The following is a 24,160-nucleotide window of genomic DNA, read 5'->3' on the forward strand; positions in this document are numbered from 1 at the left end:
AAAAAAAAAAAAAAAAAAAAAAAAAAAAAAAAAAAACAAGCGCAAAACATGGATGGCCACTGTTTGCAAGTGAACACGATACATGTATAACTCTTATAATCGTGGTTTAAGATAAATCAAGGTTTTTCAGTATTCATCACTTATAACTATTGAACTGTTGCTACGTGAAAATCAATTTGGTATTCTTTTATATATGTGCACTAGAATAATCAAAACAAAAAAAAAAAAACTTCTATGTAGTATACGATATATATAGCCAATTGGCCACCACCACACCAGACATATAAGGCTTTAGTACTTGGTGTTTTGTTGTTTGTATGCACACGCATGGATTTGTTATCCATAAGACATTAAATTGGATATGATAGATACGTTGAGATGTAAATCTTATGCATGTTCTGTTATTTGGACCGTTGCATCTAAATGTAAGGAGAACGACCCTACGATTTAGACCAGTGTTCGTGGTTCCTCATACATTGCCCATCACCTTTCCCTCTCACTCTATCCCCATTAATTTATTTTTATTGTTTATTCGATTTATATTTTTTATAGATGGTGCTTTTCACTTTGTTTGCATTTTTTTTCAATTCATTTTATTCAAATCATAATTTCGTTTCACAAAACTCATATTACTATTAGAGATATACTATGTACAACAAAGTATACAATACAACCCATCGTAGTCCCAGTTCAAAACTTTTTTGTGTTATGAAAAAAAAAAGAATAGCTGAATTAGGTATCTCTACTCGTAAACCTCAAAAATGAAAATTGAGATATGAAAACTTGGAAATCCAAAACCGATAAACATATAAGTTATAACGATGAAAGGACCAATAATCCGCTAACGATAAATCATATAGTAGCATTTAATAAAAATATTAATGCGCTTCAAACTTTATAAAATTATATTCAATTATTTTACAGCCTGTATCTTTTTCCAAAATTTTATGTCCAATGGCCGTATCAGTATGTAAAATCGTTTAATCTGATATATATGGCTGTTAGTCTTTGTATTTGCACGACTTAATTTTTTTTTTGCTTCATGAATTTAGAATACATTATGCTGCAGTAATTGAGAAAATCAGATCTAGCAGAGAGAGAGAAGTAAGAATATTCGATTAGACTGAAAAGAAACTTGAGCGCAATATATAACAGAAGTATTGGTCCAAAACAAGCAAAAGTACATATTATTACAGCCAAACGACCACTTGAATACAATCTTTTCAGACCATATTTATTTACTGGATTTCATGAGGTCCACATTGTGATTTGCGGCAATACTTACGATGCCAATTAATATAGAAGTATCAATATTGAGATTATGAGATCTGCCAAAACAAGGTGATTGCTAAAGAGAATTACTGAATAACTTAGTAAAATTGAGATAATTGTTATAGATGGTCCAATACTTAATAAAGTTGTATTTTCTTTTAGATGGATGAAGTTTTTTTGTGAAAGTAGGTTCGTTCTATTGACTAGAGCTTGAGAAATTTTAGATTTGTCGATGAGACTAGTTCTAACCAATAACTTCGAGTGAAAACATTCATGTATGGAGAAGGACTGATTAGTATACACTTTGATGATCATAGTAAAAAAAACTACTGAAATATTTAACAGTGACATAAATGGTTTTACTATATACTTTTTACCGTTATTTTTTTTTTTAGGAATTTTAAGTATTCTGCTACTTTTAATGTTATTTTAATAAATGTAAAAGTAAATTTTTGTTACCCTATGCCACCTGTCAAATTTATAATCAAATAAATAGAATATTATAATCTATATTATTAATTTCACAGCATTTTTGAGAAGAAGGCTTGGAGTTCAAAAGTATTTACAACCAATGCCATTACCATAAAAATATATTTTAAAAAAAATAAAACAAAAAATCGAAATATGCAAATAAGATATGTTAATTAAATATTCTCCTATCAATCCAATATAATTTTCCTAAATTATCTCCACCTCTAAATCTAATTTTCTGCAAAACTAAACAAAATTTTCGCTTTTCCGATATAGAAAACTCTATATTCATTTCAATCAATCATATTCAATTACTTCAAATTTTTTAATTTTTAAAAAAAAATTTCCAGATTTTCCGTCTTTAATATATAGAAAATCTAAAGAGTTTCTCTACTAAATATAAAATATTTAATCTATAACAAGATTTGTAGAAAAGTAACATTACCAAATAAAATCCCTAAAAAATACATAAAACAAAAAAATTTTAAATTTCTAAACAGCCAGATTTCTGTATAGTTTAATTTTTATAAATGTTTTAAATATATTATTTAATAAACTTTAATAAATTTAAATTATTATAGGACGGGTTTTGATCGATATTCTTATAAATTTAAAATGTAAATAATCCATCGCTACGGCCATCAGTATATTATACTAAAAAGTAATAAATTTCTAAAGATATAGTTTATATAGAAAATATAGGTCTGTGGTGTACCGTTAAAAGATGATCATTACAATTAAGTCTATCGGGATTACGGATTTTAGCATGGTATGTCTGCGGCTGGCAGGTTGTCCCAAAAACTACAAATATAAAATTTAGGTTGAGGACATGTTTGGGCATAACTTTAACGACCACGGTCTTAGCAGGTTGACCCGCTGCGGTCCATGAAAAAAGAAATGTGGACCGACCTGTTTGACACCTCTATATACATGATTATTATAAACAAACGGGTACAACTTAATAATATAAACGGATATTAATAAGTTTTGTAATGAATTCTGGCTCATCCTCCGAATATTTTTATTTTGGATTGGTGAAATTAATTTATAGCAAATTTAAATTATTGTGTTGTATATAAACTGCAGATTAAATCGTAGAATTAACAATCAAAATACAATAATACAATCTTAAACTTCAAATAAAACGTAAAAAATTAACTAACAATTACAATTTAAAATTTAATGATTTTAATAAAAAAATAATTCAACGGTGTAACGCGAGTTAAAATCTAGTTATAATTAAATTAGAAAAAGATAACGAGACAAAAAAAATCTCTGCTACTCTCAAAGTGGATACGTAATCGAAGTTATTTTTTGAGCGGATGTAAAATCTCTTTTCATGATAAAACCGATAAACTACTCAACATTTTGACTATTGATTAGTTCCAGGGAAAAGTATATTAGCTTAGTTAAGTATGATATAATTGAAATGCGAGTAAAAGTGTGGTCCATGTTTGTTATCATTCTTTGATGCTCGAATTTTTTTGTATGGATTTACATGTGGGAGGTTTTTTTGTTACTTCTTTTTACCTAAAATTTTGAATTATATCTTTCTTACAATCCTGTTTAAAATCTAAGTAAATTAAATAACTTGGTCAAAGATTTAAAATTTTACCTTTTTACTAGATTTGAGAGATTCGACTTTTCAAAAATAGAGCTTTTTTATAGATTAATGGTGTAAATTTTACCAAGAGTCCGTAATATTGCATGTAAAACTATTGGATGTGATCTTATGTGTTGTCGGAATAGTATGTGAATCATAAAGATATCATACATTACATGCAAAACCGTATGTGTAAATCTGAGTGTTGCTGGAAAGTTACGTCACAAAATTATTGTTTGTATATATTTTTTTATCACAATCACATATAATTAGATACCATCACAATAGAGTTAGATATTTTTAATGATAATATAATTGTCGAAAATTTTCTTGAGACAAAAGAAGTAAAGAACTACTCTGAAATTAGGAGGACATTTTTTTTTTTTTGGACAAAAAGTTAGGAGGACATATGTTGATACATACTCCCTCTGTTTCACAAAGAGTGTCATTTTGACCAACTACACACAAATTAAGAAAAAATTGAATTATACATATATGCCCCTATTTAATGAGTAGTTTATAATTGAAATTCAATAAGAAAAGCTTTGGGGTAAGGGTAAATTAGAAAATTTGATGTTAAAAATCACATTGGAAATACAAAATGACAGTCTTTGTGAAACAAAGAAAAACTCCCAAAATGACACTCTTTGTGAAAAAGAGGGAGTATATACTAATAATATAAGAATTTGAAAATATCGGGGGCATATGTGTATATAAACTTGCAAAAAAAGATATTTAGAAAAGGTTAACTTTTGTCGTTGAGTAAAAATGCCTCGTCGCTTTCGGGGGAAGCCTGCCATGTTGGTCGATCGTCTTCTTAGATTTGCATTCATTGAATTTCTTTCATATTCACTCTCTATTAGTTTCGGAATATTTGCTTTGTTTTCTTTTTTTGGGCAAAGATTTGCTCTGTTTTATAAATGTAGTAATTTGATGCCTTTTACCAAAATAGTACTGATATATTAAGTATGTAAATATATTAACTCTATTAATGACGAACCCTAATACGAAAATCTCAACACTAAAATGTTTGCGTTGATCCGAGTAATCTAGGTTCTTATTAAATAAGATGAGATTCACACTACTTTGGCATAAAGACTATGGTTGATAATCCGAACTCCGAAGACTTTCTCTCACTACAAGAAAATAAGTTTATTGAGACGTATTTTTGAGATAAAAAATTTCCGTCACAAATTTGTGACACTTTAAATACGATATTATGACTAAGTTTATTTGTAACAAATTCATAGTATTTTTGTCACTATATTATGACGAAAAAACTCAGTAACAAAAGTTTGTCACAATTAGTACGAATATGCTACGATAATATTAATTGTCACTATTATGACTACATTGTGACCAATATGTTGTTGCAAATTAGTTATGAACTTATAAAAGATATGCAAGTCACAGTTTGTGACATAAAAATGAGTAAACATTAGTCATAAAATAGTATAAATTGTTATATCATTTATACAAAGCCCATTAAGCCAAGTCTCTAACCCTAATTTAACAAGACTTATTTAAGAGATGATTAGGGTTTTATTCTTTATAATTTCGTGCCTCCATAACCTAGAGAGAGAGAGAGAACCATTTGAGAGAAACAGAACAAGGAGCCACAATTGAGATTAAGGACAGATCTTACATGCTCTAGGAGATGGTGGAAAATAAGGGGTAAACGGACTCTTTTATGGACGAATTTTGGTGAGCAATTTCCCAACCCATAGATGTAAGTTTTCCCCAAAGGATTTTGTAACCCCTTTTGTAGATTAAAAGTTATACATGTTTTTTCAAACCTATTCTGCGCAGATCCGCGAATTAACATCAGTCATCTTGTGANATAAATGTAGTAATTTGATGCCTTTTACCAAAATAGTACTGATATATTAAGTATGTAAATATATTAACTCTATTAATGACGAACCCTAATACGAAAATCTCAACACTAAAATGTTTGCGTTGATCCGAGTAATCTAGGTTCTTATTAAATAAGATGAGATTCACACTACTTTGGCATAAAGACTATGGTTGATAATCCGAACTCCGAAGACTTTCTCTCACTACAAGAAAATAAGTTTATTGAGACGTATTTTTGAGATAAAAAATTTCCGTCACAAATTTGTGACACTTTAAATACGATATTATGACTAAGTTTATTTGTAACAAATTCATAGTATTTTTGTCACTATATTATGACGAAAAAACTCAGTAACAAAAGTTTGTCACAATTAGTACGAATATGCTACGATAATATTAATTGTCACTATTATGACTACATTGTGACCAATATGTTGTTGCAAATTAGTTATGAACTTATAAAAGATATGCAAGTCACAGTTTGTGACATAAAAATGAGTAAACATTAGTCATAAAATAGTATAAATTGTTATATCATTTATACAAAGCCCATTAAGCCAAGTCTCTAACCCTAATTTAACAAGACTTATTTAAGAGATGATTAGGGTTTTATTCTTTATAATTTCGTGCCTCCGTAACCTAGAGAGAGAGAGAGTGAACCATTTGAGAGNACCATTTGAGAGAAACAGAACAAGGAGCCACAATTGAGATTAAGGACAGATCTTACATGCTCTAGGAGATGGTGGAAAATAAGGGGTAAACGGACTCTTTTATGGACGAATTTTGGTGAGCAATTTTCCAACCCATAGATGTAAGTTTTCCCCAAAGGATTTTGTAACCCCTTTTGTAGATTAAAAGTTATACATGTTTTCTCAAACCTATTCTGCGCAGATTCGCGAATTAACATCAGTCATCTTGTGAAATCGTTTCCCACTGCTACAAATTGAACCAGAAGCTGATCTACCAACTGTTGGAAAGATCTGAGTCTTAACTTTCCAGAATGCCTGAAATCGTTTCCATAGGAGTTATAACATGGAAGTTATCATCGAATATGTTCATCTGGACGAATTTGTGATTTTTTTTTTTGTAAGAATAAAGATAGCTTATAATGTATATTTAATGTTTATGATTATAAAAAATTTGTATGATAATAAATTTAAAAAATAATATTGTTTTGAGATTGATTTTTTAGTTATAATTTTTATCATATGCAATGAATTTTTATTAATAACACCATTTGAAAATAACTTCTAATGATAAAATTGGACATTATGATAGTCACAAAATATCATGATTTTTGAGTATTTGTTAAAATTTTGCGACAAATTTCTAATTATCATTTGTGACCATTTGAGACTATAGTTTCGTAACAATAAGATACATAATTAAAACGTTATTTTAAACACGAATTGTGACGATTTAAAGACGTTTTGTTAGTCTGTAATTAAGACAGTTTTGTTACTTTTTGGTGTCGTAGTTTTTGATGACAAAATGGTTACTAATATATTCCTTGCAACTCTTGTGACGTTTTTGTTACAAATAAAAATTTGTGACCATTGTATTGCAACCATTCAAAAATCGTCACAAATTCGTAACAATGTTTATATTGTGACTAAATACTTTGTATTGTGACTAAATATTTCGTCTTAATAAAATTATTTTCTTGTAGTGTCTCTACAAATTCGCTTTATGAACCGGCCGAATTAATAGTGATAATTCACGAGTGAACATCTTAGGAATTAGGATGCTTTAAACAACGGAACTGTAAACATGCATCGTAGGCCGTGCAAATATATTGTATGTCCTGTACTCCAACCCAAACAAAATTCAAAAGCTAGTTCTAGTAGTACTGTTTTTGTATCGTTTATTTACAAACTCACACTCTCGCGCATCATCGATTTCTTATCAAAGTAAACTACACGGTGATTATTCTAGTACAAACCACTGGATTATAAGATTCAGTTAAGAAAAAGGTGCATATACACATACGGGTGTGTAATAATGTGTTACATATATGCTTAGCTAGGATCTACACATAAATTAACATAAACAGAAGAAGAAGAAAAAGATAGATGGAAGAGTTTTTTTGTTTTTGTTTTGGCGTCTAACGGAGACAAGATCCTTAATCCATTCAAATCTTGTTCACTAAATCCTAAGTACTTTTGTTGTGTTCCACAAATATTGGAACCAAAAACCAAAGGCATATCTTCTTCTTCACCCACCTTCCACTCTTTCCCACGAAAAGAAAGGATTTGTTTATTTCCTGGTTACCGAGGAGGAATAAAGAACCCAATCTCCGAGGCGCTCTCAAAAGCCAGTTGAAACTGAAGGGACCAATTCAGAGGCCAAGAAGAATATAGTAGACCAGAGTTATGGGTAAGGCTATTAACATTCCAAATATTACCCTGCATCCATTTTCACCAACATATACATGTGTTAATATCTTAATATACTACTTGATCAAAAATAACGATTTTGTAACAGTAATATAAATAAGTTTGGAATTTACGCAGTACTGAGAATCGTTGGATGCACATTGTACTCTTTTGCAAACACAAACGGAACTATTCCTTGAGGCAACGCAGCCTATATATATAATTCATGCACTCAACATCATCATCATGATCATGTAAGACTATATTATAGACATATATCATGCATATGTAACACTATAAATATGTATACCTGAACGATGGCTATACGGAGAAGGTCCCCGTGTAACCCAATGGCAATCCCAGCAATAGCCATGATGGCCGGACCGGTTATGAATCTGACTGCCATGGCAAACGTGGCGACGGAGTTCCCACAAGCAATGATTTTGGGTTGAAGTGCCATGAATAAACCTTAAGAATAGACCAAAAATAAGCAATGAATTAATTAAGGGATTTTGAGAAATTGACAGCAAGAGTTAGGCCAGCTACTTGGTAAGACCCAAATAAGTACACACAGCCAGTGGGGGGGGGACCGGACCTACCAACATGTCTGGGTCACAAGGTCAGAGAGGGTCCGTATTCTCTTAAGGGTAAGTGCTTTGTACAGTCCATATGACTTTTTTTTTTTACCAATTACAAGCTGGACAACTACGACTAAATAAACACCCAGACCCACCTTTTGCATTAAATGAAGTTTTAACAGATATGATTGACAACAAATTGGACCCAGCATTACGCTTTATATTAATCTTTAAGATTAGATCATCATCAACAGAAGTNCATGTGTTAATATCTTAATATACTACTTGATCAAAAATAACGATTTTGTAACAGTAATATAAATAAGTTTGGAATTTACGCAGTACTGAGAATCGTTGGATGCACATTGTACTCTTTTGCAAACACAAACGGAACTATTCCTTGAGGCAACGCAGCCTATATATATAATTCATGCACTCAACATCATCATCATGATCATGTAAGACTATATTATAGACATATATCATGCATATGTAACACTATAAATATGTATACCTGAACGATGGCTATACGGAGAAGGTCCCCGTGTAACCCAATGGCAATCCCAGCAATAGCCATGATGGCCGGACCGGTTATGAATCTGACTGCCATGGCAAACGTGGCGACGGAGTTCCCACAAGCAATGATTTTGGGTTGAAGTGCCATGAATAAACCTTAAGAATAGACCAAAAATAAGCAATGAATTAATTAAGGGATTTTGAGAAATTGACAGCAAGAGTTAGGCCAGCTACTTGGTAAGACCCAAATAAGTACACACAGCCAGTGTGGGGGGGACCGGACCTACCAACATGTCTGGGTCACAAGGTCAGAGAGGGTCCGTATTCTCTTAAGGGTAAGTGCTTTGTACAGTCCATATGACTTTTTTTTTTTACCAATTACAAGCTGGACAACTACGACTAAATAAACACCCAGACCCACCTTTTGCATTAAATGAAGTTTTAACAGATATGATTGACAACAAATTGGACCCAGCATTACGCTTTATATTAATCTTTAAGATTAGATCATCATCAACAGAAGTCTAGTCCTTTAAAAAGAAAGATGGAGAAGTTTTGACTTACCTAAGCTGAACATAGCCATTCCAAGACCAGCATCTGAGAGTATGGAGATGGATTGTTGTAATATTTTGGGCATAGCCACATGCCACCTGCTTCCACAATAACCCATACTCATTATTAGTTTGTTCCCATTACAATTATTCCATGCATATATGTGAATGAATACTATATGATTGATTATGTTATTTCCAATTTTATAATGATAATAATATATATCCATTATGGGTAAGTCAGAAAATGATTGGACTGACTAACTGACTGACCGGTAAGCAACAAGAGCCCAGATGAGACCGATAAGACTTGAATATGTGTTCGGGTTTCTGATGAGTTTTCGCCACACCATTATCAAAATCAGTCTCGTCACCACACTTGTAGGCGGCATATGTGTTCCCATGCGGACGCCGCCGCCATCTCCTCCGGCCGCTTCTAGCTCCGCCGTGGAATTAGACCCCACTTTGTTCAGCCCTGCCGTAGCTTTCTCTATCTCTCTTTCACCCTCTCCACCATCGTCACAGCCAATATCATCACCACCACCTGACCAAAACACACAAAAATTAGGATTAATATGAATTTGATATGTATAGTACTAAAATAAAAGAAACCTACTACCTCTGGCGGCATTACTCTTTCGAGGTTGATCAGGGACAACCATCCGGATCTCCTTGGCGCCTTGTTCAGATTGCTCTGTGGCACCTCCGGCTCCACCGAACACGTCGGAAACAGGGGAAGCGCTTGAACTCCAAACAAACATGTGAAGCTCTTTAGCGTCATGGCTCGCTTTGCTGTTATTATCCTTATCTTGCGGGACTTTGTTAGGTTGTTTAGTTGAAACAGCCGTCGTACCGGATGAGAACTCCGGGTTCGGAGCCGGGTACGAACCCGCCGTCGCCGGGTTAGGGTAAAATCCATATCTGACGGCGTTGTTCTCTTCGAAATTGGAAGGCCGCGGAGTCGGACCACGAGAAGATTGAACGGAGTACAGATCCGCCGGACCGAAATTAGAAAGCCTCCCGCCGGGGAACCCCATCACCGAGTAAAAATCGGAATTGTTGAAATTAGAACCTCTGGGAGTCGAACTGAGGCTGTAGATCTCAGCTCCGGTGAGATTGGAAGGCCGTGGAGTCATCATCAGCGACCTCCTCGAGGCGTTTGATTTCCTGACCGTGACGTGAAGCTTCCCGTCGTTTCCGATCTCCGCATCCGTCTCGAGGAAATCATGACCGTCGAGGGAAACGACGTCGGATTCGACTTTAAAGGAGACGATGGAGGCGGCAGTCTCAGGGAACTGCTCCATGATGAGAAGCTTAGCGCCACGGTACTCGAAGAGGAAGAGGAGGAGAGTGTACCAGATGATACACTGAAGAACAACGACCTGGACCATGAGAGAGCCGGCGTAAGTACCGTACATGGCGATCAACAAAGGGATGCCCATGACGAGAGTGTTGGGGAGAGTGCTGAGAGAGAAGATGGTGATCATCCACTCCAAGCTACCGTTCTTGGTAAGATTGGACCAAAGAGCAAGCAAGAAGAGCATGATGATCTTCTGAAGCGTGTCGGCGGCGATGAAGCGGAGGTTCATGGCGTAAGGATCGTTGGTGGAGATGAAGTGGAAGGAGAGGAGCGGGACGGCGAATATGGCGACGAAGCGGTTGATGCCGGAACACTGGTCAGGGGAGAATATCTTCCACCACTGCACGGATCCGTAGGCAAGGATCATAGCCACGTAGAGCGGCACCACCGCGGTCAGGACGGTGTACAAGTCGTGCCACGTAATCATTTTATTCCGGTGGGATTTACTTTAGAAGAGAAGTGGCATGAGAGGGGGAATTAGAAGGGAGGAGAAGGGCAAAGTGGGAAGAATAAAGAAACCGTTAGGAGAGAGAGATGATACTAATTTTAGAAAGGATTTAGGAGACGAGAGAGGGGGGCCTCCCTCATCACCAGACTCATCATATATATAGAAAGAGGTTTTGAAGCAGTGACAGTGTCCGTCATCATCATCATCATCACTCGTTTGCACACGATTACGTTTTTTTAATTAAGCGAATAATAATTAGTTAATTTACTTTATGTGAGATTAAAATGATAATGATATCATAGTGTGTTGTTGAGTGGGGACACGTGGCAGATCGCATATGGGGGAGTTTCTGGCGGTACGTGGACAGTTTTATTTATCATTGGAATAGTCCCTCGTGTGCTTTTTCTTTTTTGCTACTTAAGAAAAAATAAAAGTGGTCAAGTCTTTTTGCACTTTTTAAAGTTGCCAAGGAGAATATATATACACTACTATTATTTTCACTTGACAACCAAAGTTAGCGTTGGATATGGGCTTTGCCCCCAACATTTATAGAAGTCCAAGTAGAAGATTTCAGGAAGATTTGGGTCAGAAATTTTGGATTTGGCCCAATAGGCCGCAGGGGCAAAATCGTAATTTTACAAAGGATTGGAAGAAACCCTAGATCATTGGTCCACTATATATAGTATACGTCATTATCAGATAAAAAGAGCCAAAATTTTGGGCAATTAGAGAGAAAAAGGCTGATATTTTCTTATTAAGCATTTAGCTAATAGAAGACCAGATCCGATTCATCCCACTTTATTAAGAAATAATACGGATTACTGTTTCTGTAATCCTTTTTTCTTCGTAGAACGTAATAATCGTCTGATTCCCAAATACGATTAAATAGGTTTTGTCTTCGTTGGTGGTACAGGGAAACAAAATGATAAGACGAACAAATGTCATTAGTGTTAGGTCCAAACCACTGCTGCTGGACCGTTGAATTTAATTATAAGCACACAATATTTATTCCGTTTTTAAAGGTATCTATCTCACTTGCGATCTCTATTATAATTTTCTTTTGCTTACACAAGACAATTGAGTAGAAGTAGTAATTTTGAGCTTTATATATAGTTTCCGCAAGAATTTAAGGCTTCCTTCTTAGCTTTTACTAGTGAAAAACTGTTATGATGAATGATGATCAGCTTCACTATCTCCCACGAAGACACGTCTGACTAGTCTCTCAGCTTCTGGCCAGTCTTGCTAATTAGCCAATTGTGATCGTTGATCTCATATTATTATTATTTTTTTTTTGGCAAACCGTTGATCTCATATTATTTCTTCTCGATTAGGGTATATTTGGATGATTCTTAATATTCCCTCTGTTTCTAATAGTTTGATGTTTATAATTTTTCACACATATTAAGATGATGGTGTATATGATTAATTTATTATTTAGTTTTTTTCTTTATGATTTTTATTTTTTATTTTTGGTCATCTCATGCATATGTGATGATTTATTTTTCTGACATTTTTTCTACTTTTCTACTTTTACACCTTTTTAGTATTAAAATTATTTAGAATATCAATTTTTTAGAGACAAAAAATATTTTCTAAACATCAATTTATCAGGGAGAGAGAGTACAATTTTATCTAGATTCTATAACTCTACGTCTCTACATACCTAGGGACAAACTCGATCAGATCTTGGCAACTACGGCCACAAATGGCATCCAATGATTGGTAATAAAAATTTTAGTTTTTATTTCTCTCCACAATATTTATAAATGTGATTATTGCTTGGTAACCAAAATAGTCTTAAGAATGTGATTTTACATTTTTTCTGCTAATGATAACTAATGTGTTGTAGGTAATGACCTTGAAACAGTCATAGTTAGCTCTCTACCAGAACCTGTATTTAGATAATCTTATTCAAACTCAAAAGGATCTTACTGGTTAAGCACTTGATAATATCACTTTCCGTCCAAAATCAAATTATATCGAACAGCCCGCATAAGACACCTCCATTATGTTCCAACCCAATCACATAGATACGATTTTATATCCTTATATTTTGTTCTAGCTAGACGGATATAGTTTGACCGAATACTACTTGATATATACAACCCAATCAATAATCATGGGATGCTATTGCTGCAAATTGTTTTAAGAGTGTGAGAGCATGCATTTGCGGGAAAGAGGAAGTATATTTGTTAACGAGACATTTTCTAACACACACCAAATCACATGCTGAAGACCGGAGAAAACGAGAGCACGAGTCACATCACCAATAATCAAATCGTTCTTTTTTTTTGGTTCTTTACATAAACTACAAATAAACTACCAATCAATTACATTTAAATTATAGTATCAAGATTACGATATTATAAATAAATATTATTATGGACCCTTGGATAGAGAGTATCGAGTTTGGCGTACCTACAAAATCAATGCTCTTTTCGTATGCTTATAATATTTAAACACATGCATGTTCGTTCGTTGTAGATAATAAGTATCTCACTAATTAATAAATTTTTCGTGTTAATGGTAAGACACGATGATCTGTATTCTGGACCCATGAAAAAGATCACAGCTAGCGCTCTGTTTTTCACAAAAGAGCTAAAGCGTCCTTATTCCCTAAAACACACGCTGGTGGGTTTAACCAACCAAACCAACCAACGAGAGGGGTCAACGTGGTCTTGATCAAGACTGGTGTCTGGATATAAAGCTACCATAATGATGGCACGTGACACGCACGTGGTCCATTTCCTATACATGCCTTTCTACTTCGCGCCGGGTCGTCCCCGTCGCTACCAAACCCCAAGGCCTCTCAAAGTTTTTGTACTCAGTTCCCAATTTTTCCTTTTCTTTTTCTATGACCGTAGATTTTTGGGTAAATCCATTAGTACTTTATGGGGCCTGGCGTGGAAATGTGAAATTTGCAATGGCACATAAGCCTAAGAGAGTCACTTTTTAATATCTCCACTCCTAAGTCCTAACACTATAATTTGTATTCTAAAAAGATAAATGTTTCAATTTTTTCACTACTAGATGTCTAATCTCGGTGCTCAGTTTGTTTTCAATATATTAAAATTTTAACATTTAGGCTTTAAATGGTAACATGATTTTAGAGGAATTTGTTAAAGTATTGTTGAGGAATTTAAAATGGTTACATCATTTGCATGTTGAATACTTGAGGAATATAAGCGTTTCGGCTAAACGCAGCTAAAAATTGAAATAATCTAAGAATCGAAATCAGCTAGATGCAGCTATGAATTAAAAATAAGCAAAATGGTTTAAGAATGATGTAAAATAGAACATATAAACTCTTTCCCTAGAACTCCATTGTTGGTACCGTACGTTGCAAGTTAGTTTTTGCGGCGGAGACTTATTTTGTCTCGAGGAAGACAGGAGAACTATTTGACACTGGTTTAATGAAAAATGGGGAAAATTAATCGCAGTTATAGTATTTAATCCTCCAATCAAAACATCAGATGAGCAGAGAAATCGACCCACCGACCGACCAAGGATTTAGGTTTTCTTTTTTCTCAAAACTTTGCAGATATAAAATGGACTCGAAACTTTATGGGCCTTTCTAATGGGCTATGGGCCAATTTCATCGATGAGGTAAATGTAATTAAGGTTGAGACTAAAGGGGCGGCTTAAGTAATCAAGCGGAAGGCATGCAGCCGGGTTTGTTATACGAGTCGTTGGAGTTAGACAGTTAGCGTAGGATCATCCTTTCTTTTTTTTTTTTTGTTAAAGGGCATTCAAATTAAAGCATGACCAAAGAGTTTTACAGGGCTAAATAAAAGAAAAAGCCCAATGCCAGAAGCCCAGCTACAAAAAATTAGAAACTAAAATCCCATTGAGAAAGGATCATCCTTTCTTCACCTTGGATTTGGTTAGATGACTGGTTTGTGGTTGGGAGTGTAAAACCGGAGCATCCCTTTTTTTCCCCTGGAATGGTATATTTTTTTGGTTGTTCTTCATTTCCTTTCGTAATTGTAATCTTATCGGTACTTCGAAATCAGTGACTGGTGATCAAACTCATAAAATTGCCGTATGTTGTTCTCCAGTTTACGTTTTGCTTTCTGAAATAGTGAAGATAGAGTTTACGTATTATTAGTTCAATGTTTTTTTTTTTTAATTGAGAGCACTATCTCAACAATTGGATTTTGTGGTAATGAACTGTTTGAAAATACTAAAATAGATTTTTGTTTTTATTTCTTATTTCGATTTCCAAATTAAGGATATTGGATTTTTAATTTTTTAAAAAAAAATAATAATATTTACAAAGAGTTGATGTGCAGCACAAGATCTCTAAGTACTATATACACGAAATTATGTGATCATCAAATATTTTTGGGGCTGAATGGGTGACTTTCGTCGACTCCTAAACCATACTCCAATATTTAAGATACATATATCAATCGTCACGCTCTTGCGGCGGAAACTTTTTCCTGGCCGGAACCGCCATGGAAGCTGGGCTCGCTGGAGTGGTGACTCGCTCGCAGCGAGGGCACATAGTGAGGCTGGAGGCGGAGTTCACTGTGGGTGGGCCTACCTTCATGGCTCTAAGCTCTTCTACTTCTCTATGGAGCCTGTGGTTTTGCTCCGTTAGTGAACCAAACCACCTTTTAAGATACTCGCATTCCATCTCGGTTTGCTTTAATTTGCTCCTAATNCTCCACTCCTAAGTCCTAACACTATAATTTGTATTCTAAAAAGATAAATGTTTCAATTTTTTCACTACTAGATGTCTAATCTCGGTGCTCAGTTTGTTTTCAATATATTAAAAATTTAACATTTAGGCTTTAAATGGTAACATGATTTTAGAGGAATTTGTTAAAGTATTGTTGAGGAATTTAAAATGGTTACATCATTTGCATGTTGAATACTTGAGGAATATAAGCGTTTCGGCTAAACGCAGCTAAAAATTGAAATAATCTAAGAATCGAAATCAGCTAGATGCAGCTATGAATTAAAAATAAGCAAAATGGTTTAAGAATGATGTAAAATAGAACATATAAACTCTTTCCCTAGAACTCCATTGTTGGTACCGTACGTTGCAAGTTAGTTTTTGCGGCGGAGACTTATTTTGTCTCGAGGAAGACAGGAGAACTATTTGACACTGGTTTAATGAAAAATGGGGAAAATTAATCGCAGTTATAGTATTTAATCCTCCAATCAAAACATCAGATGAGCAGAGAAATCGACCCACCGACCGACCAAGGATTTAGGTTTTCTTTTTTCTCAAAACTTTGCAGATATAAAATGGACTCGAAACTTTATGGGCCTTTCTAATGGGCTATGGGCCAATTTCATCGATGAGGTAAATGTAATTAAGGTTGAGACTAAAGGGGCGGCTTAAGTAATCAAGCGGAAGGCATGCAGCCGGGTTTGTTATACGAGTCGTTGGAGTTAGACAGTTAGCGTAGGATCATCCTTTCTTTTTTTTTTTTTGTTAAAGGGCATTCAAATTAAAGCATGACCAAAGAGTTTTACAGGGCTAAATAAAAGAAAAAGCCCAATGCCAGAAGCCCAGCTACAAAAAATTAGAAACTAAAATCCCATTGAGAAAGGATCATCCTTTCTTCACCTTGGATTTGGTTAGATGACTGGTTTGTGGTTGGGAGTGTAAAACCGGAGCATCCCTTTTTTTCCCCTGGAATGGTATATTTTTTTGGTTGTTCTTCATTTCCTTTCGTAATTGTAATCTTATCGGTACTTCGAAATCAGTGACTGGTGATCAAACTCATAAAATTGCCGTATGTTGTTCTCCAGTTTACGTTTTGCTTTCTGAAATAGTGAAGATAGAGTTTACGTATTATTAGTTCAATGTTTTTTTTTTTTAATTGAGAGCACTATCTCAACAATTGGATTTTGTGGTAATGAACTGTTTGAAAATACTAAAATAGATTTTTGTTTTTATTTCTTATTTCGATTTCCAAATTAAGGATATTGGATTTTTAATTTTTTAAAAAAAAATAATAATATTTACAAAGAGTTGATGTGCAGCACAAGATCTCTAAGTACTATATACACGAAATTATGTGATCATCAAATATTTTTGGGGCTGAATGGGTGACTTTCGTCGACTCCTAAACCATACTCCAATATTTAAGATACATATATCAATCGTCACGCTCTTGCGGCGGAAACTTTTTCCTGGCCGGAACCGCCATGGAAGCTGGGCTCGCTGGAGTGGTGACTCGCTCGCAGCGAGGGCACATAGTGAGGCTGGAGGCGGAGTTCACTGTGGGTGGGCCTACCTTCATGGCTCTAAGCTCTTCTACTTCTCTATGGAGCCTGTGGTTTTGCTCCGTTAGTGAACCAAACCACCTTTTAAGATACTCGCATTCCATCTCGGTTTGCTTTAATTTGCTCCTAATTAAAACAAACAAATCCAAAAAAAGTACGTTACTAGTTATTTATTATGCGAATATTAACATAATTAATTAAACTCGTAGACGATTTGTAAATATATGATGACATCCAAACAAAGATCAAATGCTTCGTCGACGATGCAACTATATTTTATAAAAATCATGGAAAATGAAAACGCATGAACTGCCCAATGAATTATGAGTCAAAGGGCATTGATGAGAAAGTAAGTACACGAGGCAGAAAAATAAAAGAAAACACATTGATTGAATTGCTCGGAATTTATAAATTAAATAAACTGAAATTGAAGATAAAATAAAAAAGAGGCTAGAAAATACAGTGTACTTCTATTATACTAGTAAAAAGGTTGTGGTTATGATTATAGCTATGTTTTGGGAAACCGTCATAATAGTAATACGACCAGTGTTGAAACTCTTCTTATTTATTGCACCATTCACATTTCCCATCTGTTCACAATTATTGTGGGATCTAAATAAATAAAATTATTTTTCTTTGTGTTCAAAAGAAAGATATTTAAAATTTTTAACCAGTTTATCAATTTGTCTTGTAACAATGACTAACGAATTATAGATTGACTAATCATATATAACAAACAGATCCATGCACAATAATAGTATATACACAATCAAAACATATACTATTATTGTTTCATGTGTATAACAAATAGTATATGTTATACACATGAAACAAACAGATCCATGCAGAAATTAATTAAAGAACTATACGTTACCAAAAAAAAAATATATTGTAATAAAACGACTAATGGTATGAAACATTCGTGAGACCTCGACACGTGAATACATATGTATATGTATTAAACTATTAATGTATATAATACACGTATTGACGTACAGGAGCCAAAGTGTTTTTCTCAAAACAAAACTGGCTCCGAGTTACATCACACATTTTTTTTTAAAAACAACGTGTTAATGGATATCACAATTGGCGGCTCCAAAATGCTGTTGTCACTTGTGAAAATAACCATGCAACAACACATATGTACGTGATGTTGATATATATAACTACTTCAACACTAGTATATTACTTTTGATTAATATGTGTGTTTAATTGGGTGGCTGTTAGCTTCTTTCTGTAAACTTGTTTGACTTCAAAAGATTTGGTCAAATGAATTGACATTTTCCTTGTATATATTCCATGTTACAAGTGGTGACTCTTCGAGAATTTAAGAAGGACCTAGAAGGAAAGCAATATAATAACCAAAAAAATTTGATGGAGGAATTGAGATAATAATGTTATGAAAAGGACAAGGTTAACTTTTTATTATTTAAGGGTACGACTTGTATAAGTATATGTTAACGGGGTGGGTCGAATCCGATTCAGATTTCATTTTTTTGTTTTCTGCTTTATTTTTATATTCCGTCAACGTTTAACACTTATGTGAACTCTCTCGTTAATCATCAACCACCAGCTTATTATTTAACCTCATATATATTATATAGTCAGATATTTTATTTATTCACCAATGATGTAAAAAAACAAACAAAAGTTGGCCACACACAAAAACGTACCTTGCTCTACGGTTTTGAAACCAAACTTCAATTTGTCTTGGCCGTAGCATCAAATGCTTAGCAAGTGCTTCCTTTTGTTTCTACATTTTACGAGAAAAAAAAACATTCATTACAATTCTTTTTGTTCTAAAGTTATACTATAAATAAAAATAAAACAAAGCTATAAAAAAAACATAAGTAATTATTATATGTAAAATTGTGAATAGTTAGTTACGGGATTAAGGGTATGATTCTGTCTGAAGCTATCTTCAAGAAGACGAGACTGTTCTCTGGTTAGGCGGAGTTTCTTTCGAGGAGGAGCAGAGCCATCGTGACTGAATTCTTCATCGTCTCCGTCTTCAGACGACGGCAATCGATTCATGTCTAGCTTTAGCTGTTCTCTCCCTCCGCCACTTCCTTCATCTGAAACTTATTGTGTTCATACCATTAATTACTATATCAACAACGACAGAAATTAAACGAAAATATTGTGGCCAAAGAGAAATTAATAAGATGATATAAACATTACTTCTATATATATATTTAAAAAATTTTCTTTTTTGCCAATATAAGAGCTTAGAGAACTCATGATGTTTCCATGTAATTCAAACGAAAGAATATATAGTCAGGTCATCATCGAAAAGAAACATAGAATCCAAACACAAGCCTAATTACATAGATATATATCATTTGATCAATATAATAAAATAATAGATTATAATTATAGTGTTTAATTATATGTGTGTGTATGTAAGAAGCTTAATTACCGGAGGGAGGGGAGGAAGAGAAGCCAGGAACGGAGATAGTAAGATCCAAGTTAGAAGAGTTCTCCGGTAAAATCTCCATTGATCGATTAAATTTTAATTAGGGTTCTTGAGAGAGATCAAGAGAGGATGAGGAAGAAAAAAAAGGTAAAGTTAGAGAGGAAAACTCAGTTTAATATATAAAGAGAGACAAACTTGAAGCGTGGCGATGCTTTTATATATTTATACACATAGTCACATAGACAAATATACATATACATATTACATGTGATGTTGTTTGTATATACATACACGCACGCATGCGTGATCCATATGGCATATAGTACTATTTGTATATGCGTACGTATATCATTGTCATTATGTACGTAAATAGTAGTTTTATCACAAAAAGGACCTTAAAGACACAACAAATGTAATAAGATGCGTTTGGGTATCCATCCATTCATCAACCTATGAGAAGTTTATAAAGAAAACAAAATTAAAAGCTAAATATTACTCATATTGAATAAATAATGAATAGTAGAAGAGAGGGGAGGTGTATTGACTAAAAGATCTATTGGTCAAAGAAATTATGAATAGAGTTGTAGGATGAATAACACGTGTCAAACAATTGAATCAAAATGGTTTTGGGGTGATTAAATAAATGCTGACTGACTCGGTGTGGGAGACTAACCAGCATGTTTTTTCTTTCTCTTTTGTTCAACATTTTCATTTAATTACACTTTCATTTAATAATTAATCGATAAAGTTTGATCACAAAAAAAAAAAAAAAAATTTATGATCGATTCTCTCTTTATTCCGTAAAAACCTGAGTCGGTCCAAGTATTGAGCTTATGAAAATGATTGAGACCCTCCTCAGATGAACTCTTCTTATTCTATACGCCTCCCACATTTCCATTATGCTCATCTCTCGTTACTTTTTATTTATTTATTTTACGTTTTTTTTTCGCATTTTATTTATTTATCTCTCGTTAGATGATGATGTTTGTTGTAAATGGGACTATATGGGAGACTAGAATATAACTGGTGAAAAAATTATTGAGATAGAAACGCATATTCAATAATCATAATTACTATACATTAATTTAGGGTTTGTTGAATTTTTGTACGGTTTAGAGACTAAGCATTTAGTAAGAGACAACATAAGATACGTATAATGTTCATCGGCTAGTTAACCTCGGAAAACATGCATGTAACGTATCCATCTATATACGGTTTTTAAGTCAATCTTCGTGTTATAACTATGTTTTCTTGTTAGATCCAACAATTCAAACATTATAAATCTGATGACAAGAGAAGTATATGAAATTAAGTTAACAATGCTACGTGTATTCTTCGTTTTTTTAAAAATAGGAATTATGAGATTAACATACTTGACCGGTCTATACCTTTTGTGGTGCATTCTTGGTCATTTGCATGAGTCATATATATATATTTTTAATTTGCATATAATAATTAAGCAGTACTGGATTAGAGATCACACACGTTCCTTTATTTAACTGACTGCTTAATTATTTGGTTGTCCACGATTAGATTAGTATATCCGAATTTGGTGATTATGACAATCATATATCGTATTTGCTCTTTCATACTTATTTCATATCCTATAAAAAGAAATTAGTAAAAAAATTGAGAAAAGAAAATTAGTAATCATTTTCTCTGTTCTGCTTTGAGAAACACCATGAGTTCAATATATTCTCCTCCTAGCTCGCGAAACGCATGAAAATAATACTCTATGTTATACTAATACTAGTATAGTACGACTATTGTTCAATGATATTGACCCAATTAATTACAGCAGAATAAACTTATGTTTTCAAACGTAATTAATTAGTGCATGAGATGAGACCCAATAATATACGCCCAATTATATGTATTATTTTCTTCATGCGGTGTAAAATAGAAGACGACCGATATTTGAGAATTCAAACCAAAGCAATTCTAAAATAAATTTTTGGCAAAATTGATTGATGAAAATATTTGAACGCACTTTAATTTTGTGAAATTATGTTGGTCAAAAATGGTAAGAATGGAGTAGTTTAAAGGTCAAGGTCATTTATCACTATTATAAATGTAGGGTTATCTAATACGCCCTTAGTGTATGTGTATATTTCCAAAATAAATTGGTACCAATTATGGTTTTTGTTTAGGGTAAGACTGATTAAATTTGTTGGTGCATGATGATGATGACGATTTGCGTTCATTACTTCATTACGTCTAAAAAAGAAAATAAAATATTAAAGAAAGTTGTTATATCAGACCAGATCTGTGTAGTCACCACCATATACTTTGTGCGGTCGATCGCACACAACTACAATCATTGTCTAGTTCTTTTATTGGAATATAACTCTGTAATTTTGTAAAAATAGTAAAAACTATACATCTAATTAAATGTTCTTCCAAAATTATGGTTAATGTAAGTGTACCAGCAGTACCACAGTGACCACTCTCTTTCAAGTTTCAACCGTTGAAACTTGAAAGTATTCAACTGGTGTGGATTTTAAAGCTTCAATTATTACTGTCATAGAAGGAGAGCGCATACGATAAGATATTATAGAAAACGAAAAGAGGATCCCCAATTTGTACAAACAGCTTTTTGTAGCTTCCGATGAGCAAATCATTCGTCTAGGGACGTACATAGATTTATCTTCCGACATCACTATCTTCTAAAGTCAATAAAAACAAAAAAAAGGTTTCTGTCTTGTCTCTTAATCATTTTTCTTCTACTCTTTGGATCCAAACCCTTGTGCCTGTTTCGTCTACTTTTGCTACTCATAAGGTTTCAATTTATTAACCCAAACACATTAATTAATGCAAAGTACATAAGAGAGAAGAGAGATAAGGGATTGTTAAACAAAAACTATTGTTATCAAAACAAGGATTTAAAAAGCCGGCATAGTTATGTGTGAGAACTTTTGGTCTTTGTAGTGTTCAAATTAAACATGAGAATTGTCTTATCATGATTGTCTTTTTCAACCCACCACCACCTCCCATGCTAGTTTTATCATATACTATATCAAAAATACCATTAGTCATCATCAAAATATTTGCCGACCGGCACCAATTATACCTACAATAATATCCATACAAACAGACACCAAGAAATATGTGAATATTATTTTGTATGGTTCTATACTTCTATCTCAACCGATGATGATCTATTGCCGAAACATGTTAAATCCCTAATAGACTCGATACATACAGTTTAGATTTAGTAAAAGCTAGTACAACGGAGTGATGAAAAAGTTTGCAAGTGTTAAAAGATGCAGACAAAGAAGACGCAGAATGATTTAGGCACAAGCAGTGTCAATAAGATGTGAAACAAGTTGCCAACACTTCAAGTTTCAATATGGGAAGTGAAGGACAAAGGAGGAGACAAGGAGGTTAGTGGGTCCTATCGTTTGATGATTGGGTAGGAAACATTTTGTGGGTCACCACTTGTCTCTTTGTCTCTCCTCTCCCCGTGAATCTCCCTCATTGGTTGGTTGCTAACCCCCAAAAGACTCCTGTGTGTCACTCACACCATTTCTCATTCCTATTACCACTTTCTATATTACTTCACACTCCACAAAACTCTTCAAATAAAAACATAGCAAGCATAAAGCCACCACTTATTTTTCACTTTTACAGATCCCATTAGTTGACGTCCTATTCAGAGGCATCAAACTCCAAGTCAAGTATTCTTCTTTTTTTTTTTTCACATGAATGGGTCTCTTGTTGGACACAAAATATAAAGCTTATATGACACCAAAACATGTTTGATCTATGCTCGTTATGCTTAATCTGAAATTGACACCCAAAGACTATATTACCACTACTACTACTAGTCTACTACAACATGTCATAGTACCAAAATAACCAAAAGGACATACCAAGTATGTACTATGTATGTACACTGTAGCTTGTGCAACCTTTTTAGTCGCCCAGAAGACAAAGTGGCTGTCTCATGCTAAGCTCAGCTTTTAGCGCTGGAAATTTCTCCAGGTCATGAGAATCTCCTAGAACGTTCTGTGAAAACAGAGTATAAAAGGAAAAATATGAATATTAGTGACATTTGAAGTATATCATTTCACTGTAATGCAATTGGGGAATCAATGTTTTACCAAAGCGGCGATGTGGGCTTCCTGCAACATATTGCCGTCTATTTCTAGTCTAGCGAGCGGGAACTCTGGTAAGTGCCCAGATTGTTTCTTCCCAAGCAAATCACCAGGTCCACGTAGAAGAAGGTCTATATTTGCCAAGTAAAACCCATCTGACGATTTCCCCAACATATTCAACCGTTTAAGGCTATTGGGGGTTGACCCAACTAATAAGCATTTCGATTTTCTGGTTCCACGCCCAACACGTCCTCTGAGTTGGTGTAACTGAGCGATTCCAAATCTCTCAGCATTCATGACAACCATCATTGATGCGTCTGGAACATCAACACCTATCTCTATCACCTGGGTGGAGAGAAGTATCTGTGTTTCT

General features: G+C 33.9%; 3 protein-coding genes across 5 annotated transcripts in view; all 3 read right to left on the reverse strand.

The window, feature by feature from the left end:
* LOC104710070 (auxin efflux carrier component 4) lies at nucleotides 7,166–11,186 on the reverse strand. Its single transcript, XM_010426607.2, has 6 exons — nucleotides 9,843–11,186; nucleotides 9,497–9,767; nucleotides 9,237–9,322; nucleotides 8,671–8,828; nucleotides 8,495–8,571; nucleotides 7,166–7,608 (listed from the first exon to the last, which is right to left on the reverse strand). Exons 1-6 carry the CDS (start codon nucleotides 11,008–11,010, stop codon nucleotides 7,542–7,544), a joined length of 1,827 nt encoding a protein of 608 aa, XP_010424909.1. The 5' UTR covers nucleotides 11,011–11,186; the 3' UTR covers nucleotides 7,166–7,541.
* Nucleotides 15,317–20,044, reverse strand: LOC104710071 (homeobox-leucine zipper protein ATHB-17). 3 transcript variants are annotated; one of them, XM_010426609.2, is made up of 4 exons: nucleotides 19,694–20,044; nucleotides 19,162–19,355; nucleotides 18,948–19,027; nucleotides 15,317–15,692 (listed from the first exon to the last, which is right to left on the reverse strand). In XM_010426609.2, the coding sequence occupies exons 1-4, from the start codon at nucleotides 19,770–19,772 to the stop codon at nucleotides 15,440–15,442; spliced, it is 606 nt and encodes a 201-aa protein (XP_010424911.1). In that variant the 5' UTR covers nucleotides 19,773–20,044; the 3' UTR covers nucleotides 15,317–15,439. The 3 variants fall into 3 exon arrangements, with proteins under 3 accessions (XP_010424911.1, XP_010424910.1, XP_010424912.1); XM_010426608.2 differs by lacking the exon at nucleotides 15,317–15,692 and adding an exon at nucleotides 17,025–17,400 and having other exon boundaries at nucleotides 19,694–20,011; XM_010426610.2 differs by lacking the exon at nucleotides 15,317–15,692 and adding an exon at nucleotides 17,025–17,400 and having other exon boundaries at nucleotides 19,162–19,349; nucleotides 19,694–19,999.
* Nucleotides 22,796–24,160, reverse strand: part of LOC104714868 (ATP-dependent DNA helicase homolog RECG, chloroplastic) — a 12,111-nt gene continuing 10,746 nt past the window's right edge. Inside the window, exons 18-19 of the mRNA XM_010432340.2 lie at nucleotides 23,794–24,158; nucleotides 22,796–23,698 (exon numbers count right to left, since the gene is read on the reverse strand). Of these exons, the coding sequence (XP_010430642.1) occupies nucleotides 23,606–23,698; nucleotides 23,794–24,158 (458 nt within the window). The 3' untranslated portion in view covers nucleotides 22,796–23,605. The remainder of the gene's footprint in view (nucleotides 23,699–23,793; nucleotides 24,159–24,160) is intronic.

This window comes from Camelina sativa, chromosome 9 (genome assembly GCF_000633955.1).
Source record: "Camelina sativa cultivar DH55 chromosome 9, Cs, whole genome shotgun sequence".
NCBI lineage: Eukaryota > Viridiplantae > Streptophyta > Magnoliopsida > Brassicales > Brassicaceae > Camelina > Camelina sativa.